Here is a 24,269-nt window from a genome sequence, read left to right on the forward strand (position 1 = left end):
AAATCATTTTGCTCTGAGTATGATTCATTATTAAAATTTGGTTTAAAAGCCAAATTACAAAAGTGACACCTCAGTATATCCTTTTAAAATTTTAAGAATCGAAGTTTAAAGTGCTTCTGCCTCTCCAAGTAAACCAAGCTTTATGCTGGAGGGTAGATTACAGCTGCAGCAGTAGCTTGAAATCCATCCATCTGGTAGAGGGGCACGGAAATGGGAGATCGGGAAGACACACTCAAGGTCACTTCAGTGCTGTTGTTGATGTCCTAGTTCTTCCGTTGAGTGGAATTGCGGGTGGTATTATTTACATATTGTTAAAATCAATTATTACATGATTAATGTATTTTAGAATAGCTCTGTAATGATTATGAGCTCTTTGGTGTAAACTGTTCAGTTAATATTGGTTGACAGTAGTGTATTCCACAGAAAGTTCTTAAATCCTTTTAGTAAAGGTGAACTTTCAAGTGTGGGGAAAGATTTGCTTAGGTTCAAAGAGAAGTCTGATTTGAGAAACTCTTCTGGCCTAACAAAAAGCAGCAAAAAGTGGAGAGTTCATTATGGATTTAAGAATTTTGAAATTATTTGTAGCTTTGAATTGGCATTAGAAACAGTTGCTTGGCCATAATGCAAAACCAGTATAAACTATTAATTTCCTAATTCATTGTGTACCAGTTACATGGTGTCTTGGTTAGCTCAGGCTGCCATACCGTAGACTGGGTGACTTAATAGCAGTTTATTTCTCACAGTTCTGGAGGCTGGGAAATCCAAGATCAAGGTGCCAGCATGGTGAGTTTCTGATGAGGGGCTCTTGTCCTGGCCTGTGGAGGGCTGCCTTCTTGCTGAGCAAGAAAAAGAGCTCGGCTTTCTCTTCTTTATAAGGGCACTAACCCATCATGAGGGCTCTACCCTCATGCCCTCATCTCACCCTGGTTACCTCCTGAAGGTCCTGTCCCCAAATCCCATCGCATTGGAGGTTAGGGCTTCAACATACGAGCTGGAGGTGGGGGCAGCTGTAACATTCAGTCTATACCATTCAGTCTGAAACTCCTGGTTGTTATTGTATCACTACCTTTTTTTTTTTTTTTTAATGAAGTATAATAATTGCTCAGGAAGTCTGTTTCCCACCCCCCACCTCCAATGCATATTCATCCATTCTCTCACTCGCTGAATTACAAATTAGAATTATAAAAGGACATTTCTAAAAAGTATCAAGAATCTTCATAATACTCTTTTTAAAAGAAGACTATTTTCAGTGACTAATAAGAAAATGTCTTTCTCTGCTAAGAATGGCATCAGTAGTAAAACTTGAAAAACACTATGAATACTGTGCATAATTATTTGAAATGCATATTTGGATAGTTACATTAGTAAATTTGGAAGTAGACTAAATGTAAAATGCTTCATATATTGATTTTCCTTTTATAAAGATGCTTTAATTTTTTAACAGTAACATGATAATACCCTCTTCTGAATACTGTAAAAATGCCCATTAAAGTAGCGTCCTACTTCCAGAGAGGGTTCAGTACCCGGATAAGGAGACTTGAGCCAGGAACAGAGCTGGAGATCTCTGCTTCTAGCTGCTTTGGCTGCTGAATCCACTCAGAAACAACAGGACTTGATCATGGATGGAACTTTGGGGCAGCATGTCTCCCAAGTCCTAGATCTCGTAAGCACACTAAAATCAGCTAAAGAAATTTTTTCTTCCCCCAGTTTACACAGTTAAAATGACTATCCAGGGATCTAAGTTGGAATGATTTCCCCATAAATAATCTCTCCGTGCCGATCAGTGTGCTTGTTTACCTGCTTCCAGAACAGTTCATGTATCTGTTGAACGTTAGTTAGAATCTTTGATGTTTAGATTTGAAAATCTAAGATTGTAAATCTTAATTACAAAAAGGAATTCATGTGAGGTTTGGGTAGTGTGAAAACTTTTCTTTTTAAAAGTTTAAAACACCAGGTTACTGTCAGACCAAGAAACCTGATTTCCGTAAAGTCTGCCAGCTGTTTCTCATTAAACAGTGCAAAATTAATGTCGCACCTTCCGTAGGTGCAAAGCATTTTTTGTCCCCGAACAAACCCTACAAGAGGATGCTAGAAACTCATTTTCGTGCATTTTCGTGCATTTCAGTTCTGCTGATTCTGAGGCTGGAAAAGAGAAACACAGATTTCTGGCTGTTGAAGAATCCCCTTGGAGTTTCCACAGTGATAATCTTAAGTTAAAATTTAATTAAGTTGGCATTCAGAACTTTACCCTCACAAAGATTACCCTATGGATTTCCAGCTCTTGTCTGTTCATTTCCTTTCTCCTATCCTTCTCTTCCCCATACATACACTTAAAATAAAAATAGCCCTCTGTAGTCTCATTTTAAAAAATAAAATTTTACTATGTAAGGTAGTCAAAATATAGAAACTTTGTTTTATATTTCATAAATTTGATGAATTTTCAAATGCCTTAGGTTCCTTCCAAAAGATGACAACATGTGTTACTTTGGAAAAACATTCTCTCTAAGGCTATAAAACATCAATCATTATTCTACCTCTGTTCATGTTAAGTCTGTCTTGGATTCATAGAACTTTACTTGGAAGAGGACTTAAAGGGAAGTTAGTGCACTCTCCCAGTGCAGTACTGGAAGCTTCACTGTGATAACTCTGACAGGTTGTCATCTGGCTCTGCTTTGAATACATTTTTTAAAAATGAGACCTCATTGGCTTGGATCAGACCATATCTGGATTTAGTGCCAAACTTAAGGTTTCACACTTTAAGGAGGAATATTGACCAGCTAGAGGGTGACCAGGAAGATAAAAAATTATTCTGGAAGAAACAGTTGAATCAACTGGAGAGATCTAGTTGAAGAAGAGACCAAGTTCTGTGTCTGTTAGAGATACATAGAAAAATCGAGCATGAGAAAAGAGGCGGAAAAATTATCTTCTCAAATTTCAATATTGTTTTGTTCTTCTTGTCCTCTAATACTTACTATTAAAAAACTTCTTTGGTTAAGAAGTCCTAGATTTCTGGGGTGCTCACCCAATAGTATGGTCATACTCTCAGTATTGATGGGATTTGATCTGAATGCTGAGTCAAAACTACCAAAGCATCTCCTGCCCACCGACAGTAACTCTTCTTGCCACTCTAGTCCATTTCTGAACATCCTGTCCAGATCCCAAGTGCCAGCCAAAGGAAAGGAAGGAAGGCAGAATGAGAGTTCTGAAGTCAAACCTCCCTGCATTTGATCTCTGACCCTGCTACTAACTTGCTGTATTAATCCCCCGTTCCTCAGTTTCCTCATCTGTTGCATGGAGATACTCATCTCTAGCTCTGGTAGTGGTTGTGTAAGGTAAACAAGTTAACACATATAACACACTTTGGTACATAGAAAGTACCCAGTAGGTTTTAGCTATTATTTCAATAGAATACTTTGTATTTTCAAAATGTTTTTGTATCTTCTATTTCATTTTAGCCAGAAAATAACAGTATGAGGAAGCCAGTAGTATTGTTACCCAGTTCCTGGCTTTACAGAGATTGTGACTTAAGAACATCAATATGTTAAACACTCTTAGGTTATAGGAGTAGTGCGTCTATTCATGAAAGGTAATGATCCTGATGATGGGACCGTATCTGTTACTAGGTGTGTTTAGCTCCAGGCACTGTGCCTTAGAGAACTGTTGGCCAAGAGGCCCAGGACCAGAGGAGAAGACTCATAATGGGAAAGAAAACATCAGAGGATCTAGTAATGTGTACACTGTAGAAGAGTTACAGTTTTTGAGAAAGCTGTGAATAAAATATCTTTTTAGAATTTTATTTCTGCTTTGGTTCACCAGTTTTCATTCTCCAGATAGTTTCTGTTTTAAACTCTTTTTATAATAGCCCAAGAGTTGAGAAACTTCAAGGAGACTGTCTAATCTTCATTATGGTACTACTTAAAATATCCCTTCAAAAGACAGGCATCCCTGACGAAATACATTTATTTCTACGGATCCATGCTCATACTGATTCTCCAGCTTTTAATTTAGTTTGATTCTGACTTAAGCATCACTGTCTCAAAGAACGTCTTAGCTATACCTAGCAAGCAGATTAATCATATATGTGTCTGAAAGAAATTTAATAAGCTCTGATTATGCAGTTATTATATCTTCCTGGGAGTTTAGTATTAACGGCTGATGTTGTATTTTATTTGTAGAAGGGGAACACTGATCTGTCTTAACCAAATGAGAAGTTTGAAAGAGATCCGTTTTGTTAAGATAGCCATGGCAGAGATGGACCTTTTGTAAATGTGCATTTATATGGTGGTGGTTAAATAATTATGGTACAGCTCCACAATGAAAATACTATATGAAGAATAAGATAGACCTATATGTACTAATATTTTAAGAGAAAAAAGCAAATAGCAGAAAATATAATACAATCCATTTGCATGATAAAAACAGCAGCAAAAAGAACTGAGAGGAAACATACTTTCATACAGAAAGATATCTCAAATGATGCTTGTGCAGCTATAAACAGTGACTACCTCTGAGAAGGGTGTTTGTTGGGCTAGAGTGAGAAAGAAGATTTTAATTTATATTTTAGAGAGAATACTTTTATAGTTTAAAAGGGAATTCTGTTGAAGGGAATGGGAAATAAATGTAAAATAATTGATAATTGAAACCAGTTAAAACTGAGAAAATATATATAGAGTACCTTATTTTTGAAACCAGATCTGAAAAAGCATGTTTTTATATGTCCCAAAAAGTGGAAATAAGTACTGGAATTTTCATGTATGATGATTTTGTGTTTGTTTATATATATTTTATAAAAAGATGGCAAGAAGTTAAGAAAATTACAAAGGTGATATCTAGGATTCCTGAGTTCAGAGAGGTAGTATGTACTTGCGAAACTCATGGTACATTTAACAGTCTTATCACTAAAAGTAGACTATCCAGGTGTAATATGTCACCTGATGTGACACTGTATGAAGTACTGTCTATGGAATATTCTTGCCAAAAAGTTTCATCTGAAGGAGGAAAGTTAACTTCCAAGTTACAGGGAATAAGAAGATACAGTTATAAGTTACATAATCACACAAGAAAGGGAACAATTAACCAGGTTTCTTCGACAAGTCAGTATTGTTTTAAAAAAAAAAGGAGTAGGTAGTGGTGGGAGAGATCTTCTGTGGCCTTCTAGGTCATTATAAAGACTTTAGTTTTACTTAGAATGAGATGAAAAACCATTGGAAAATTGTGAGCAGAGGACTAGTATATCTGGCATTTTAACAGCATCACTCTGCTGCTGTTTTGTGGACTCTCAGGGAATTAAGCTGGAAGTGAGGAACCTGTTGCAACCAACCAGCCGAGAGAGGATGATGCTTAGACCAGGATGGTGACAGGAAATGTGGTGAAAAGTGATTGGAATCTGGAGGTGTTTTGGAAACAGCCAACAGAAATAGTCTGATGCAGTGAGCATAGTGAGTGAGAAAAAGAGGACAATCAAAGAAGACTAGCAAAGTTTTGACCTGAGTAACTGAAAGAATGAAGTTGCCGTTAACAGCAAGAGGAAATTCTGCACAGTAGGTTTTTGAAGGGATACTAGGAGCTCAGTTTTGAACATGATAAGCATGAGATATCTCATGTATATGCAGTGATGATGACAAGTAAGAAGTTAGGTTCTGAGAGTTTAGAGTTCAGCAAAGAGGACTGACCTGGAGGTATAACCGAGGAGCTGTCAGTATATGCATGTTATTTAAAGCCACAAGACTGCATGAGATCACCAAAAGACTGAGTATACATGATGAGAAAAAGAGATCTAAGGGAGTCCTGGAGTTCTCCGATGTCAGGAAAGTGAGAAGCAACCAGAAAAGAAGTGTGGGTATTTAGGTGTCCTAAATACCAAAAGGGAAAAAACATTTCAAGAAGGAAGAAGTAATCAGCCATGTCAAATAATGCTGATAGGTAAAGCAGGATCAGGACTGATAAATGACCATTCAGAAGTAACTTCTAAGTGTGTAAGATACTTAATAAGGTGATAATAAGTAATAACCACCATTTGTTGAGCTTTTTCTATGTGATACTGTATTAGGTGCTTTCTATAGTTACCATTAATCCATAAAATAGCTTATATGGTAGGAATTATTCTCATTTTACAAATATTGGAAGCCAAGGCTCAGAGACATTAAGAAATTAGTCCAGAGCCACATACCTCCTAAATTTTGCAAAGGAAGAATGCAAACCCAAGACGTAAACGCCTAGACTCATTTCCTTACATTGTGCTGCCTGCACTTAATGTTAAAGCTACATCTGCAGTTTTATAATGGGGTTGTCAGTTACTGTTTTAGCTATGCATGTATATTTAGGATAAGTTAAAGCTATCTTAAATGCTTTATTCTTTATTCTTTCTGAAGGCAGAAAGTGTAACAGGCCTGTTGTTTGATGATACAAAAATTTTAAATGTCTATTTTTATATGGCACTTTACATTTGGGAAGTATTTATATATGGGAGAAAACTGCTCACGCTCTTCTGAGATAGCTGGGACGGGTGGTTTTAGGTACACTGTACACACGAAGAAGCTGAGATACGTAGGTAATAGGAGGGTCACAGTTCCATAAGGTCCAGGACTGTGATCAGGACTCTTCAGAACTCTCCTCTAATCCACCTGATCTCCTTATTATTAGCTGTGTAAGGCCCAAAAATTGTTCCTAAACTTTGAGGCTGTCAGAGTATATAAAATGTATGGAGAGTCTTGAAAGCAGGAATAGATAATACAGTATTCAGTAATTCTTTTGTATTTTGGCAAAATACATGAAGAAAGTGAATTTAAAATCTTATTAAATCCCAAGACCCAAATAGAAGACATGAGAAATGGGGGTACATTATTTTAGACCCAGTGTGAAAAGCCATTATAGTATTCAAACTTTAAGTAAATGAGCAAAAGTAGGAAAATTGTTGTGGTTACAGGGAAGCTTTCAATTAAAATAATGTTATTTCTGATTTTTTTTAAAAGGTGAGAAGTTTGATTATTTTAATTATCATATTAAATGTGAGCAGAAAACCTTTTAATAGCTTGATTCAAATTAACATGTGACAGAGATTAGTTAGGAAGAAACAGTATTTTCCTCTTGGATTTATACTGCATATGTGGTACATAAAATGGAAGAATTAAATACTGTGTTGGCTTTTTCACTATCCAAGGTAGGAAACTGGTTTTGACCCGTTGGTAGCAACCTCGTGGAATGAATACTGTGTTGTCCTTTTTGTTTCCACTAAAGTTTCTTCAAATATTCTTTAGAGATGCTTTCAAACTTTTCCTATTAAAGAGAAATTTTGAGAGCTGGCCTTTAGGTAAAGCTTTATGATAGAATTGAGATGTAAAAGTTAGAATTTGAAAGGTAGACAGGATGTTAGTAAGATAAAGAAGAATATTTCCAGTTATGAGGAATGTGAACCCTGACGTATCCTCCCAGAATAGTAAGGAAGATCTGTGTAGAAGTTAAGAAATAATGTAGAGTAGGTTGGATAGGGCTTGGTAACTGAAAGCCTTGAAAAACCAGTGGGTCAAATAAGTGGGTGATGCTGAAGTTGGAATTTACTCCTGAGGTGAGTGGATTGTCTATCCAGTTAGGAAATGTGAATTTTTGGCATTTCACCTCAGTATTTTCTGTGTGTGTTAACATTCATTGTCTTTAAATAAGTAAATACAGATTAAATGCCAAAGCAAGACTTACTTACTGAAGAATGGGATGCATTTTTTTTCCTCTGTTCTAGTCAACTCCTTTACATCTAGCAGCAGGCTACAACCGAGTCCGGATAGTTCAGCTTCTTCTCCAGCATGGGGCGGATGTGCATGCAAAAGACAAAGGGTGCGTGTTATCAACTTATTTCCTTCAGTGGTTTCACTCTCTGACTTTCATGCTTTGTTTTCAGCATCTGATACGCTAAAGTTTCCGAGCACCAGACAGAGTCTTATATCCCTTTAAATGTGTAGCATTTTAAGAATGTTCACAGTGATTTGAGTTTATTTTCCTGTTGCTACTAATTAAGGGTTGCTCTCATAACAGTTTTCTAAATTAGTTTAATTTTATTGTATTCTATTATTTGAAGTTAAAATTTGTTTATCTCATTTGTAATTACTGTTTTTTTAACTCTTAAGTTACACTTCAGAAAGAGGAAAACAAATTGAAAATTCTGATTATCCAGTAACATAGCTATCGTATTTATTAGGTACGAAGGATCATCTCTTATTAATAAAATAAAGTCATAAGTATACAAATTATAGAATATTCTCATTTTTTTTTTCCCTGATGAAATCTTGGACATCTAAACTGAGAAAACCTGAAAGGTCTTTATGAATGTTGATATTGGAGGTAGGTGTCTGGGAGCAAGGAAAGCAGTGTGTCATTTATTTTATAAATAGGTGAATTTTGGAAAACTTTGTACCAGTTTCCTAGCTAATCTCCAGGGATATGTGAATTGGGTCTGCTATCCCATGTGATGGGCTAGCATTTCTCATTATGCCACTTTAAGATCAGAGATCTAAAAGATAATTGCCCCGACTGCCCAGGTGAAGAAGAGAAGCCCTGGAGGAGGTTGTTTTTCACTTTGCCCCTCTCCATGTCAGGAAGCATAGACAGGAGGAAAGAGCTCAGTACTTGAGACAGTTCTCAGAAGGGGAATCCATCATTTCAAATCTGCACTTTTCTGTGCTCTGTTTCTTTCTTGCCTGCACCAGGTTTCATAACATGTGTGAATGGTGTCCCCATAGTACGGGGACACGAATACCTGGTGCTCTTGTACAGCTCGGTTTCCTTGTGCATGTCTGAAAACAGTTGGGTGTACAATAGGTGGGTCATCAAGGGAAGTACACCACAAAAAGGGAGTCTTTGATTCATATGAAATGATACTTTGACATGCGAGTTTGGATATTTAATTCTTATGCTGGAAATTACCACTAAAGTGAAATAAAATGGTAGGAACATTTCAGTTCACTATCAGTTAATATATATTTTCTGTAAATACTCGCTATATAAAGCATGCAATTTTCAGTTAGTACATGTGCTTCTTCCTTTTACCTAAATGCTTTTCTAATTAGTGTTTTTGTCATATTTAAGGGTTATATATATAAAACACAAGATAAATGCAAAATGTTGAACATTGTTAAGCTTTGTATCTTCTTATTAAATACTTTAAAATATTTCTAATTGTACTGAGATTTATTAGATTTTTATTTCTTAGTACTTGGATAAATGGCTCTAAATCATGAAATTCAGCAGTTTAATTTGCCTTTTTTCATTTAGTGGACTGGTACCTCTTCATAATGCATGTTCATATGGACATTATGAAGTCACAGAACTGCTATTAAAGGTAAGAGAAATTTAAAATAATTCTAAGTGTGGAATATTATTTGCTTTTTAAAAAACTTGTCATGAGTTTTCATGCTTCTTTGGGCCAAAAAGATTCTTAAGAGAATAAAATAGTTTTTTTAAAAAATATTATCATTGCCTTAAAAATTTTAAAACATTGAACATATTTTAAACTTTTAAAAAAACTGAACTTAAATAAATTAAAACATTTACTGACATTTCAAAGAGTTTTAACTGAAATTTACAGTGAAATAGATGTTTTCTGAGTTTTATTTGATCCAGTGAAATGATTACTGACCTATACCTTTTTTCCTTAATTCAGCATGGAGCTTGTGTTAATGCAATGGATCTCTGGCAGTTTACCCCACTCCATGAGGCTGCTTCCAAGAATCGTGTAGAAGTCTGCTCATTGTTGCTTAGCCATGGTGCTGATCCTACGTTAGTCAATTGCCACGGCAAAAGTGCTGTGGATATGGCTCCAACGCCTGAGCTCCGGGAGAGACTGACTTGTATGTACTTATATCCTAAAGTCAGTGTTTCTTGTTGTATATTGGAATATCTTATTTTTGTTTAGTTATTAGGACTGATGTTTTGTCAAACTTAAATAGCCTTTTATTCTTACATGTACACTAGTCTATAATTCTCATTTCTGATTATTAATTTTCTTAATGAACTCCACAGGAATCTTTTGTACATACAATATATGTTTTGTGTTTATTCAAACCCAATTCTAATTCATGTGTTAAGGCTGTTTTTTCTTTTTTTAAGACTAATGAAGGTGAGTCAGTCATTAACCGTATTGAATACCTACTATGTGCCAGGCACTGGAACTGGAGCAGTGTACAAATCAGAAAAAAACTCTCTGAGCTCCCAGAGCTTATATTCTTGTGCTATTGGTAATAACAGATAACAGCTAACATTACTGATCACTCACTGTTTCCCAAGCCCTGCAAGGTTGCACAGTCATGTTTTTATTTTTATGTGTGTTATAGCCCAAGTGTAGTCACTTGCTCAAATTGAAATAAGACAATTTTGATGATTTGATGGAAGTAATCTTCTCAAATACTAATACATATTACCTATATTTACATATGCATGTTTTTTAAATAAACCTTTTGTTTTAGAATAGTTTTAGATTTATGGAAAATGTACAAAAATAGTACAGAGGGTCTTCATATTCCCCATACCCAGTTTCCCCTGTTAACATCTTACATTAGTTTGGTACATTTGTCAAAATTAATGAACCAGTGCTGATATGTTATTAACTAAAGGCTGTACTCTCTTCAGATTTCCTTAGTTTTTACCTAAAGTCCTTATGCTGTTCCAGAATCTCACTCAGGATACCACATTACAGTTAGTTGTCATATCAAATACTGAGATATATTTAATTTTACATGTGGGCATTTCAGGTTTAAATTAAAGTAGGTGTCACCTACCTAATTTTTAACTTGTCTCATGGTGGATATTCTCTCTTATATCTAGGATTCTAAGAATCATTTAGCTGGATTTAAACACCTGAGAACAATTTTAAACAATAATTTAAGAAAAAGGCATAGTCAAACTGATGCTAACATCATTTAAGTTTAAAGAGATTGTAAACTAGTTTATGTGAAAACAGGAAGAGTTCATTGCAATTTTAATTTTGTTTAAGTAGAAATTTAAACTTATTTTGGTACTGAAACAGATGACATCTACTAGATTACAGGCCAGCACAAACCAGATTATAACTGGACAGATGTCTTAGCAATGAATCCTTATAGAAGTGCATTTATTCTCTCTCCCACTCATGTGACTCTTGCCATATGTTATCTTGCATTATATAGTTCATTTTCCTTTGTGTGTGTTCTGTCTCCCCAGTGAAGTTTAAATTCTTAGAAAGATGTTTGGTTTTATTATTCTGTCTTTTTTGCACCTGCACAATTGCCTTGTTACCTAATAAAAATGTGTTGATGAAAATTGTGTTTGGGCCCATGTACCTGCTATCCCCAGCCTAGCACAACGCATTGTGCATGCAGTGTGCCCAGCAGTTTTAGCCAGTTGAATTTAACTGAACTCCAAACTTACTTTTTATATCTTTTTCTAATTTCTTTCTTTTAGTTTATACTCTGGGCTCAGCTTTATCCTCATGTCATCATTTGACTCTTTTTTTCTTTTGAGTCATTTTGCAAATTACAAGTATTAGGAGTTTTTACATTGTATTTCACTGGTCTGTCTGACTCCAGTTTAAACACTAAGATTTAACCTAAATTTGTATAGTTTTGTAAAGCAAGAAGTTCCTGATTACTTTGCAGCATTCTCAATATCTCCTTTATTTTATTAAATACAACTCTACCAAGGGATTATATGAAGGAAAGGATTTAAGAAAGATGGAACTTTTCTTACTGCAGTTTTCATCCTCATGCTCACTATTTTATACTAGGCATTCACAATAACAATTCTTTTAAGGAAAATTATCCAGGAAACAAAGACAATATTCTGATCATACCCATGGTTACAGCATTCTCATAACACATATTTTTTTCTGCTCACTCTTGTCTATTTTTTTGTTTCTTGTTTTCATGAAGCCAAATGAACATGGTAGTATGAGTTCTGCACACATTGGAGCTGAAAATACTGAAAGTAGCTTTCATTGTTATTTCAGGATGCATTTAGAAAAACTTTAAGGCATTTAATAAATGGTAAGTTTTCAGGGTAATCTTGAGTTTCTGAAGTTTCAAAGTCCTATACTTGGAGGAATTCAGCAATGATAAAGTAGCACTAAATAAGAGGTTATATAAAAATGGATTTTTCCCCAAACCTGCCATGACTTATTTTATAAATATCCAGCAGTCATGCAACAAATACTTGAGTACCTACTGCATGCCAAGCACTGTGCTAGGTGATGGGACTGCCATGGCAGATAAAGCAGTGTGATAAGCCCTGTGATAAAAGGCTGAAGGCAAGGACAGAGGACTTCATAAGAAGGAATCCTAGCCCAGTGATGGGGAACGTCGGGAAGGCTTTTACCCAGAGTATCTGAACCAAGACCTGGAACAATGAGTGGTAGTTAATAAGGCATGTGTGTGTCTGTGTGTATCTCTGTCTTTTGAGGGAGAAAAGAAAGTGACATGGGGATCTCAAAGGAAAGGGAGAAAGGAAAAGAGAAAGAATTCAATGCAAGACAGATATGAAGGCCTGAACATGAGCAGGCCTGAAATTTTTATATAATATATTAGGTCACAGATCATTTATATCTGTTTAGAACGATTTTCAGCTTTTTTAGTAACTAGTTATACCAAAATACAATCCAAACTTGTAAAATAGAAAATAAGGCTATATGCTTTTAATAAATAAGAGTATTAGATTCTTATTTATGCAGTTGTTAATTTAGAAATGCCTTTCAAAATCACTTGTTTATACAAATAATAAATGAATATTAATTGTTCTTTGAAAAATTTTCAGATTCTGGCACTTCCCCCTGTAATTCATTTCTTCCCTCCTCTGTGTCAACATAATCACCATTAATATTTTGGTGACTATTTCTCTGTCCTTTTTATGTCATTAGTTATATTTAGTTGTGGTGAAGTAGTAGTAGTAAAAATACACACACAAAAACGGGTCAGCCTAGCCTTCCTCATTTGCTACTTGAACTTTCATTTGATAATGTATACTTTTCATGTCAGTATATATATATATATAGATCTTATCTTTTTTGTTTAAAAGCTATAACATGCTCTAATGTGTTAAGTGTTCACAAATTATTTAACTGGTTTCCATTTGGTGGACATTTAGGTTGTTTGTTTTAAAACTTCGCTGAAGTGAGTACTTTGTATGTGTATCTTTATGAACTCTGAGTAGAAAGCAGTCCTATTTCAGAATGTACATATTTCAAAAGTTTTCATAAACTCACTCATCCTTTGCACCTTTATCATCATAGTCTTGTTGCTGCTATTGCTAAAATAAAGGAATATATAAAGTTAATAATATTCCTACTTTACTTATAATCATGTTAATGATTTTATAGATTTTAAATATTTTTATGTCAACCATTCTTTAATTAACAGATGAATTTAAAGGTCATTCTTTACTGCAAGCAGCCAGAGAAGCAGACCTAGCCAAAGTTAAAAAAACACTTGCTTTGGAAATCATTAATTTCAAACAACCACAGTCTCATGAAACTGCACTGGTAAGATCTTATTGTTAATCCATTCCTTGGGTCTGGAATAGTGTAAATGTAAAATATGATCTTCTTTTCAGGAATCTTATAGTAACTTTAGTATCTGAAGTGTCAGGAATTTACATTTTAATATTGGTTGCATTGATTTTTAAATTCTGTTCAGGAGATGATTGCTTTCATGACTGAGAGAATAGACATTTTCTCAACCTTAATTTGAGAATTATTTTTACCTTTGTGTTTACCCAACTATACATATTATAACAAATCTCCTTTGTGGCCAATCCTCTCATAAAATACAAGATGTGATTTTCTTTAAAGAATCTTCTTTTCTTGTGGTTGCTGGATAAATACTATATTTGTTTCCTATAGAAGATTAAAGTGTTTTCAGAGATAACTTTCATCGCCCTTGTAAGCAATTGTATTCAATGAATTGTTACATTCATTATAGAAAAATGGTAATCGGATGAATTTTTTTGTTTCAGACTGTACGAATTGTTTCAAAAATTATTCCTGTTTTTCTTCTGAATCTTTCAGAAAGATTCGTCTATTTTCCTTGTCCTTGCCCACATTAACTTTCAGGTATAGGGCTGGTTAGATTGTGCCTGAATTCAGAATTTAAGCGTATGTGATGCCTTTATCACAGAACTCTAAATATGCTTCAGTTAACATTCCCACTTTACATCTGACACAAAAGAGTCAAAGTGTAGTTAATACCTGCTGAAAACAACATTATAAGAGTCACAAAACCAAAATAGACCAACTGCATGTACACTTAAGTGTATGACTCTCACTTTGGGGTCCAGATACATTCAAGTTACAAAGCATTATGCCTGGAGACACTCAAAGCCACAGAATACTCCTGACCTGCTTTTTCAGGGGGTTCATTTTACTCATTAATAAGTAGCTTTTTTACTTTTTAAATTTTAATGCAAACATTAATATGAAATGAAGTTGAACACAAAAGTTGTGTAAGTAGAGGATAAAACATAAAATTTCTGAAAATACTCCTCCCTCTAAGCTCTTCCAAGTCTGTTACCTCCTTATCTGTCCCTGGGCGTATGGACTTCTCCTGTGGTGCCCAGAGTACCTCTGGGGAAGAGCTTGAGAAGTAGTGATTTATGTGGCTGGCAGCCTGATGAAGGATTGAGTAACTGAGTTACAGATTTTTATAGCTTTGGGGAGGCAGTATTCTGATACCTTCAAGTAAATATATTTACTTCAGGTAAATATACTTATTGGCTGAAGGGAAAGAAATGAAGTCTCTCAATTTTCAGCTAAGAGCATCCTTTCACCTTGGTTTAAAGGCTTATGTTTTGTACTCCCAGTGTATTAAGGAGGAATTTTTATTATCTCTATACTGTTAAAATATATGTTTTGAGATAACAATGTTTTAAATAGTCAGCAAGTACCATTTAATTCAGAAATGTACTTTTAAATAGCAGTTTATTAACTTGGTTTTGTTTACTTTACAGCACTGTGCTGTGGCCTCCCTGCATCCCAAACGCAAACAAGTGACAGAATTGTTACTTAGAAAAGGAGCAAATGTTAATGAAAAAAATAAAGAGTAAGTGTAATTGCAGAAGGAGTTGCTTAGTTCTTAAAGGGAATAAAAGTTAGGAAATTGAGGGGGAGGGCATAGCTCAGTGATAGAGTGTGTGCTTAGCATACATAAGGTCCTGGGTTCAATCCCCAGTACCTCCATTACAAAATAAATAAATGAAAACTTAATTACCTCCCCCCCCCAATTTTTTTTTTTAATTAGGAAATTACCTTTTCCTTTTCTCCTCTCCATAGTTTCATGACTCCCCTGCATGTTGCAGCAGAAAGAGCTCACAATGATGTCATGGAAGTTCTACATAAGCATGGAGCAAAGGTAAGGCACGCACCTGAGATAAAGTGCCAGACTTGGCATTGAGTAGCTAGCTGCTCTTAAGACTGTTTCTTTTCTCTCTGGTTCTCCTGAAGAAATTAATCTTAGAAAGGACTGTTAGCATGTATTTGGATTAATTCTACTTTAAAGTTGATTTAAACCTTATAGCCAATAAAGATAGTTACCTATGTTTTATTCTTCTGTAAAGCAGTGAAATGTGGCTATGATCTTATCATTGGAAATACATTTCAATTTTACATTAATATTAGAATTGATGATATTTTGATAGTCAACATTAATGATGGTTTATCAGAAAATAAGTAAATAATAGTCAAAATATTGCTACTTATTTTAAAGAACATTTCTATTCCTTCAAAATGACAATGATAATTTTCTCAAATAATCTCAACAGTAAAGAAATAAGACAATTTTAATAACCATTTTTATTGGCATTGTCTGGGTGACATCATCTGAAATTCCATGAATTGCTTGAGGAAAGATTGTTTGAAGAAAGCAAATTAGATGTTTTTCAGAGGTGACTTGAACTTGCAATTTTTTAAATCCTCAGGAGTGTATATTTTAAAGCAGGAGTCTCCAAAGTAGGATGTAGGCACTCTGTGGAACATAAAAGATGAGCCATTGTGTGCAGGAAAAAAATTAGTTTTTTGATTTATTAAAATAGTAATTTCTTTAAGAGTAAAGAAATTAAGATCTACTAATATTTTATGTACAGGTTGACATGTGTCAGCTGCCTGAGTCATGTCCGAGCCCAGGGTGTTTCCTGAGGAAGAACGTGGGTTGGGGTTGGGGAGTTTGACGAGACCCTCACTTGTCCGCTCATGTGCAGCACACATGTGACACATCACACTTCATGTATGTCCACATGAGTAGATTTATGGATATCATCCTAAACGGTAGAACCTTGATAAATACCATTGTTGGTAATCAAAGGAAATGACTGTGGCAATCTTATAGCATAAAAGGTTTATCTGGCTATTTCATGAATTAGTATTTTTAGGAATTGGCATACATAGTTGTGCCTTTGTCTTTTCCTAGTGAAAATAAGATAGTTCAAAATTTGCTGTTAGTTCTGTGCTGACAAATGACTATTACTTGTATGTAGGTACGTTTAAAAAAAAAAAATCAGAACCTTAAAGGTGAAAGTTAAATGAGAAAGTAACTGCAGTTTTAACAGAAATTTAACAAATGAAGAGGACTTTTTGAAAATAGATTTTTAGAAAATACCCAGTGTTTATGATTTTGTTGCCCAAAAATGATGTAAGTATATCATTCTAATTTAAAAACTAGAAAACAGAGTTTTCTAACCTGTTTTAAAGGTTTTTAAAAATTTGTATTTAGTTGGGTTTTGAACCTACTAAAAACATTTTACTGCAACACCTAATAACAAGCTTGAAAGAATCAAGAAAGACACAATTTTACTAGTAGAATTCAGTTAAAACCTTAGCATAATTAGTAAATTGTATTAAAAATAAGCATTATGATTTAGTAGGCTTTGTTAACAATCCAGTTTTTCCTGTGACACTACATATCTACGTGAAATCTTTTTAGCTCATCTGGTCAGTGAGACCAACTATCGAAAATGAACATAGTATCAGACCCTCAAATCTACATCACAGTTTTTGTAAGATTTTTTTTAAGTTTTTTAAATTGAGCCAAAAGAATTTTGTACCGTTGGTAATGAAAAGAATTTTAAATATTTAATTGTTTCATCTCTTTCCCATCCTTTGTGATTTCTTTTCTTTGTGTACATTTTATATGTATTTATTATATATTAGGTTAGCACTGCTTGGTAATAATTTACAAATGAACATAAATGTATATTGAGAGGGTTCTTAAAACATTTTTTACTCCTGAGGTGCATGATCCAAAAATTTGGATATCCTTGCTTTAAAAGGACAATCGATGTTTTTAATTAAACAATCAGGATGAGCTGGAATGAAAGGAACAGACTTCTACAGATTTATCACCTATTTTTGAGGGTACAACTACTGCATTGTTACATAAATAATGTCTTGTTGCTCTGTCAGGCAGAAAGTAATAAGCTAAATGGGCTTTCTGCTACACTTAAGAGCACTGTATGTTTCTCATTGACCTATTTTTTAAAATATCTTATGGCATTTATAATGTTCTTGAACAACCATGAATAATGCCCTTCATTTTGGGAAAGTATCTATTTGTTGTCTCCCATGAGTCATTTTATTTCATGACGGTTCAATGAAAAATAACATTATTTTATATAACCTATTTGAGCCAGCATTACTCTAGGCCTGTGGTTCTAAATCTTTTTCTGCCCTTCATGCTCACAGTACATTCTCATCAATAATGTCGCAATTCATCAGTGAGGCATGTGTAATTTTAAACTCCCTGCCAGTGGTATAGAATGACTTTTCAACTAGTATAGTGTATCTTCCCTAGTCCTTCTACTACAGTTCAACAAAATTGAGAACTCGTGCTGTTAGCTACTTTAAAATGGAAAAAAAAATCATTTATTTAAGCTTTGAACCAACAGATACCAATTTCCATTCTCCCATTCACTCATTCCCTGGGTCCAAGCCAAGGCTGCTGTCCCTCAGGGTTGGTTTATCTGGTGACTAACGCATTAGTAAAAACTCACTGGAAAAACTCAGTTTAGCTACTGTTGGGCCCCCATGTTTGCTTGCCTAGGGTTCTTTCAAGAGAACTCGTGGTTTCAGTTTGATTTTTGAACCACTCATGATTTCCATGTGATTCTAAAAGCATCCTCTGAACAAGCAACACCACCCTTGAATTAGGATTCAACCCTCTTACACTGCTTCCACCATTCTGCCTTCTCCTTCTTGTGATGAATCCAGTTCTCAAGTTAAGATTATTAAAACAGAAAAGGCAGAGAATTTGGTAGGGAGATCTAATACCATCAACTAATTTGTCTTATCTAGACAGATAGAATTTAGTAACATTTATAAAAGCCAAAACATTCCTTTGTGTAGGCTTTGTGATAAATACACAGTTCAGGTTAATTGTACATGTTAAGTTAAGCATATTATGTGGAACATAGACAATTATACCTTTCAGTTTAGAATCCTCTGCTTTCTAATTTTATGACTTTGAATCTAATTTCCCTGAACCTCATTTGACTCATTGGTGATATGCTGGTATTAATACCTCTGCTACAAAGGTTTGTTTTTTGGTTTTTTTGGTAGAACTTAAATGAGCTTATATAGATGTACGTATGTAGTCTAGTACCTGGCACACAAATCATACTTCGATTACTAGCAAGTATGAGCATGTATTTGTTTCCATGTTTGTCTTCTCAAACTTATATATTATGTATTTCCCTTAATTATCTTAATTTTTTATATAACATATGTCTTTTCATAATTTGTTTTGATCCACTAACTCAACATTGAGTTGTGAAATGATAAAGATTGTGTACTGGGTACTGTGGGAAATGCCAGTTTGAAAGTTAAAGCAATTACTAGACTTGAAGCTAATCCTGAACCAAGTTAGTGGCATCAGTATTGAAGAAGAAAGAGAGAGGTGAAAGCCACTTATGAAAGAATAATTATATTGCTTGGAAATGACTTGGGTGTTAGAATGGACTTAGAAAATGGTGGTTCCAATTAAGGAAGTAAGAAGGCTAGAATACCAGGTAGAAATAAGCTAGAAATAACCGGTTTCCTATGTCTTGGTCATGATTTTGCACTTGGAGTTGATATGATAGAGGGACATTTAGATAAAGCTAGCAGTTGGAAATATAGCACTGGCATATGAAAGAGAGTTTAGGATTAGAAAGATCTAAGAAGCCATTGACATAGCGATCATACACTGTGGGAGTGAGGAGGGCCCCTGGAGAGAATATGGAGAGATGACTTGAGAGGTAAGGAAAGAACCTTTGAGGATTACTCATGTTTGTGGAACAGTAGTGGGAAGAGGAAACGGAAAGGCCTATCAAAGCGTCTGTTGAGTGTAAGAGGAGTGTGGAGAAGGAACAGATGGTGAGTGCTGCAGAGAGAAGTCAAGGTAGGCAGTGCCATTTAATTTGGCAATTTTCACATAAGCACTTTGGTAGCTTTTGAAGGAGGCATTCCAAAGATACAGAGGTAGACAGTTGTCTCAGTTAGAGTCTTGGCAGTAAATAGCACACTCAAAGTGGGTAATATGAGCAAAGTTCAGTGAAGGAATATGGAGGGTGGAGGATGGGTATGAATCCAGAGAGGCAGGCAGGCAGTATTCAGCAGAAGGATAGAAAACAAATGACTAGTAAGGAGAGGAGGATTATGAGAAAATGGGGGTATTGACCAACTTATTTAAGAAATCCACTTTTATAGGAGTAAAGTTCTGTATCTTAAAAAAAATTAATAATAATCTCTACCAACTCCCTGCTTTGCAAGATTGCTGTAAAGTCTAAATGGGAGAGACATGAAGATTTTATCCATTTTTCTTTATTGCTGTTGGTCTACCCAGACATTCTGCATTCTGTTACTGCTGCCTTATCTGCTATCATTAATTACTAAACAGAACTTAAGCCCCAATTGCATATGGTATTGTTAATACCTGGAAACAAAAGGTTTAATTCAGAAGTGCTTTTTTTATACATGAAAGCACTGCTATTTTGTCATTAGTGAGCATCTGTTAAATGTGTGGAACATGAAGAAAAATTTTTTGTTGTTCATATATCTTAATTTGACAGATTTATTTATACTGTGTATAAGAGGAAATTGTGTCAATAGTAATTGGCATTTAATCGGCTTATTCTCAGATTGATTCTCACATCAAGAATCTTTGCTCACTTTGGAGGAATGTGTTAGCTTATTATAAGGATTTTATTAATGTTCTTCTAGAGGCGGATTGATAAGCAGATTCTGTTAGCCCAAAGGTGTTAAAGTGCTTTTAAAAATATAGATCCACAGTATCTTTTATAGTTCAAATAATATGTGACGTTTGATCATACATATCAAAATAAAGTCCAGAGGGGCCAGTGTCTCTGAGACATTTTAGTTTCCATTTAGTTAGATGGACTGAATCTAGATTAGGTACAAATGGAAATCTGTTTAATACTTATTTATATAAATGTATGCTTATTACTTTTGTGAGATAACTGTATGGTTAACCCCAAAGATAGTCTGCAGGAATCACAGCTGAGATTCACAAAAGACTAGAACAGCAAATTTGGAAATTGTTAGTTCCCTGGGTGCCATTCTCTATCTGTGTCTGTCTCTTTGTCTCTCTTTCTGAGATTGGATGGGTTTCTTTTCTCTTCCAGTCCTTGTTCATGTACTTCCTTCTTTCTGTAGACTGTATTTTTCTGTTATATTTCTCTGTGGCCTAAATACAGTCTTTGCAGCCTCTACTTTATAAGTTTTTGGCTTAGAAATATTGCACCTCTTCCCAAGTTTCAGGGATGAGAAAGGGAGAATATGAATAAGACCTCAACTTGTTCAGCATAACCATTGGACTGGCACCTCTTGTCTAATCAGCTATATTGAGCAAGTTATTTCTCTGACAGTTAGGGCATATGGTCAAGGCAAGTACCCCTTTAATAAAGCAAAGAAGATACATACCATTATAATATACCTCTCTTCAGAGAAGTTGATTGTTTCTTTTAAAATTCAACGTGAATGTTGAAGGTTTATAAATAATAATGCACTCAAGTGTGGCAAGTAAACATTAATCTAGTTTCATGTCTTTCAAATTATATTAAAATTTAATATCTTAGATGAAGTCTATATGCTGAGTTGGGTTCATAAAATTAAGGGATTTAAAATGTATTAGAGTAAAATATTGATTACTATAGCAAAATTCTAGCTAAGAATTAAATTTGTGATCATTTTGTCTATTTCATTTCTCATGGGAGGTGCTTTTAACTATGTGCATCCTGCCATGGATAACAATGGCCTGTAAATATCTGTAAAAACTTTAAAATCAAATTAAATTATACTTTCATTACAGATAAAGTGAATCAGTTATTTTCAGCATTAGTTCTAACAACACTGGAATTTAACTTTTTTCCTCCAAATTTCTAGAGAAAGAAAAATGCCCAAATGAAATAGTCTCTAGTGTTTGTTCAGTATACAGAATAGTATGATAAAAACAGTATTCTTTATCACCAGAATTTTACTGATTTGTTGTTCTTAAGAGCCATCTATTTACCAACCATTTTCAAACACTCACTGTACAAGGTATTGAACTTGTTACTGTGGGGTATGTATGAAGTTTGAATTTGATCAAGATTTTTCTCTAAAGCATCTTAAAATCTAAAATAAGTTTTGTCCGACATAGTCTACTGGGACATCTGCTATATGAATTGGAAAGTGGTGTATATATGAGAGAAGGACCAGGTGGATTGCTATTCAGAGGAGAGAGCAATTACTTTCATTGGTGGCGGGCAGGGGGAGAGATTGGAAAAATTTCATGAAGAAAGTAGAATTCCAGCGAGGAATGTCCAAGAACTAGCTATTTAGAAATAGACAAAATACAAAGACTATATTATAAACAATGATTCAAAGGAGTTTACTTGTTAGTCAGAAGTTATTATTAGTTAGTCCAGTAGGTGCAGAAAAGGGTCTCAGCTGGAGAGTTTTGGTTTTATTCTCATAACACTTGGAGAGCCATTGGAAGTTTTTGAATAGGCAGATGGCTTGAACAAAATCCTGCTTCAGGAAGATAGAGAACTTCCTAGGAAACTACTTTCTCATAGAAAACCAACTGCAGAAATGTACACTCAAGGTATACATGTAATAGTTGGCATAATCATTTAGCGGTAGTCATCAAAATTAGCTTTTTTGGATTTGTGTAAAAAGAGATGGTATCGAAATAATGCTTCTTACCTTCAAGCTAAAATGGTTACAATGTGTCTGCCACCTGTTCCCTAGGTTGTAGGTCTCTGACTACCAAGACACAGACCTGTCTCAAATCCCTATCTTTTGTCCCTCTATTGTAGATTTATTGATGCCTGTTAATTTTTTTTTTAACTATAGTTTGCTTTTACTATAGTTTGCTTTTACAAAGTGTCCTGATTTGGGGGATGATGGGGGTGGGGAACACCTCATCACTCTAGCTAAAGTAATATAGAGACTGTTTTCAACTCAGATTACTTGAAATCAGGTTTGCTTCAGGACATACACAAGTTCACAGTTAAATTAAAATTACAATGTGAGTTCAAATGCCTACATACAGAAATGTCACAGAACAACTCATAACTAATCACCAAATCAGTGATGTGGATAGTGAAGCTTAAGTTTAGGAGAGGGATGAACTCAGCCTCATAGTTAGCTCTTTGAGACTAGGCTGATCACACTGATTAGAATTTTGAAAGATTCTCCTTAGCCATATCCTTATAGTCTGCTTCCTGGCTTCCAGAACTGTTTTGGCATTTTTGAATAATAATTTTATGTCCTGTACTTTTCAGGCCAAATGTCATTGTAGCTTTATATCATGTTATCCAGTTATCCTCTTTAGAAATCATTCTTACTATTCAAATAGGAATAAAGATACATACCTCAGCTTGTTGTCTCCAGATACAAAAAAAGGCAGGGGGGAGTATGTTTGTCTTTGAAACTGCCAGACATCTGTTAGTCTTCTCACACCTTCTGAATATGTATCTCAAGTCAGTTCTAACCATTAATTACCACAGTTGAGGTATAACACATTAAGTGTAGCATTTTTCTTATTTGAGGCAGTTTCTGTACTTTAGAGGAAATAATCTCTTCAGGGCTGAATGCTAAGCATCTTTGGTAAAATCCTCTAGCATACCCGTGTGGTGGAGATTGTCATAGAGGAAATTAGAACTGAGTCTTTAAAAAAGACTTAGTCACAAAAATTGATCTGACAGTCTCGAATTTCTTCAGTAAGATGTAGGTGATTCCAAATAATACATATTAAGAATTAAAGTTGTGTCTCTTTAAAATACAAAGAGTAAATTAATGCCACTGTACATAAATCTGTCAAATATATTTTTCAGGTTGAAAACAAAACTCAGAGACAGCAATACATGTGTATAAAACTGTAGAATTTGAAAGTTCTTAGAAGAATCCTTGTGAGCAGTAACGTCACTTATTTGATTAGCTCAGCTTGAGTGACCATTTAGGTGCTTAATTATATGTCTAATACTAGGCTATATTTTTTGTTTTTTCTCTGTTTTTTTAAGTTTTATTCTTACATGTAAAGAATATTTTGAATGTTGCTGAACCTAAGTTTTTTGCCTGAATGAAGCTTCTGGCTTATGGACTATATTCTATACTTGAGTTGACCCTTCTTTTTAGTATTTCCGGTATTGATTTTGTGGATAACATGCATAGGTCATTTAATCTTTTCCTATATTTCTTCACCAGTTGAGTAAATTACTGTTATTTATCATTTATGTAATTTATAGAGTGGTAGAGATTAAAATAATAAATCCAAATTTAGGAGAGCTCACTTTAAACAATGAGAGTTCCCTATAATTTTTTGGGATCACAACAAAATAAAATTACGCTAGCTCCAAAATATCACCCTTCTTCCCTGGGATACTGAACTAGAGCAGCAGTACAAATCCTGCCAGATGACCCATTTTAAAAATCAGGGATGAGAATTGATGTGTAGTCATATAAAATAGTTACCACTGCCCTCCACAAACAAATTTATCACACACATTTTGTACTTATGTGCTTGAACCACTTCCGAATATATGGAGGAAAAAATTAGATTGCCCACTTTTTAGAGAGCCTTGATTGTATCTTGTGACTGAGTGATAAACAAATAACCAAAGGTAGAATATTAAGGGTGATGATCAAGTTAAATAGAAGAGGAAGTTAGGGACCTTGATTTTTTTTTTTTTCAATCAATTTAGAGTTCTGTAATGACTCAAATAGAGAGTTGATTTCCCATCCAGTAATCAGGGAAGGGATGAATGAGTATGTTACAATTTTCAATAAGCTG

The 24,269-nt window shown here is 34.6% G+C and overlaps 1 protein-coding gene across 2 annotated transcripts in view; it reads left to right on the top strand.

Moving 5' to 3' along the window:
- TNKS (tankyrase) overlaps positions 1–24,269 on the top strand; it is a 159,559-nt gene that overhangs the window by 95,448 nt on the left and 39,842 nt on the right. For both annotated transcript variants that reach the window (XR_012502495.1, XM_074353645.1), the window contains exons 6-11: positions 7,733–7,827; positions 9,262–9,328; positions 9,650–9,836; positions 13,371–13,492; positions 14,956–15,047; positions 15,278–15,356. Coding sequence is in view for 1 of the 2 variants with exons in the window: in XM_074353645.1 (XP_074209746.1) it covers positions 7,733–7,827; positions 9,262–9,328; positions 9,650–9,836; positions 13,371–13,492; positions 14,956–15,047; positions 15,278–15,356 (642 nt within the window). In the remaining variant the exon portion in view is untranslated. The remainder of the gene's footprint in view (positions 1–7,732; positions 7,828–9,261; positions 9,329–9,649; positions 9,837–13,370; positions 13,493–14,955; positions 15,048–15,277; positions 15,357–24,269) is intronic.

The sequence above is a fragment of the Camelus bactrianus genome, chromosome 26 (assembly GCF_048773025.1).
Source record: "Camelus bactrianus isolate YW-2024 breed Bactrian camel chromosome 26, ASM4877302v1, whole genome shotgun sequence".
In the NCBI taxonomy this organism is placed as follows: domain Eukaryota; kingdom Metazoa; phylum Chordata; class Mammalia; order Artiodactyla; family Camelidae; genus Camelus; species Camelus bactrianus.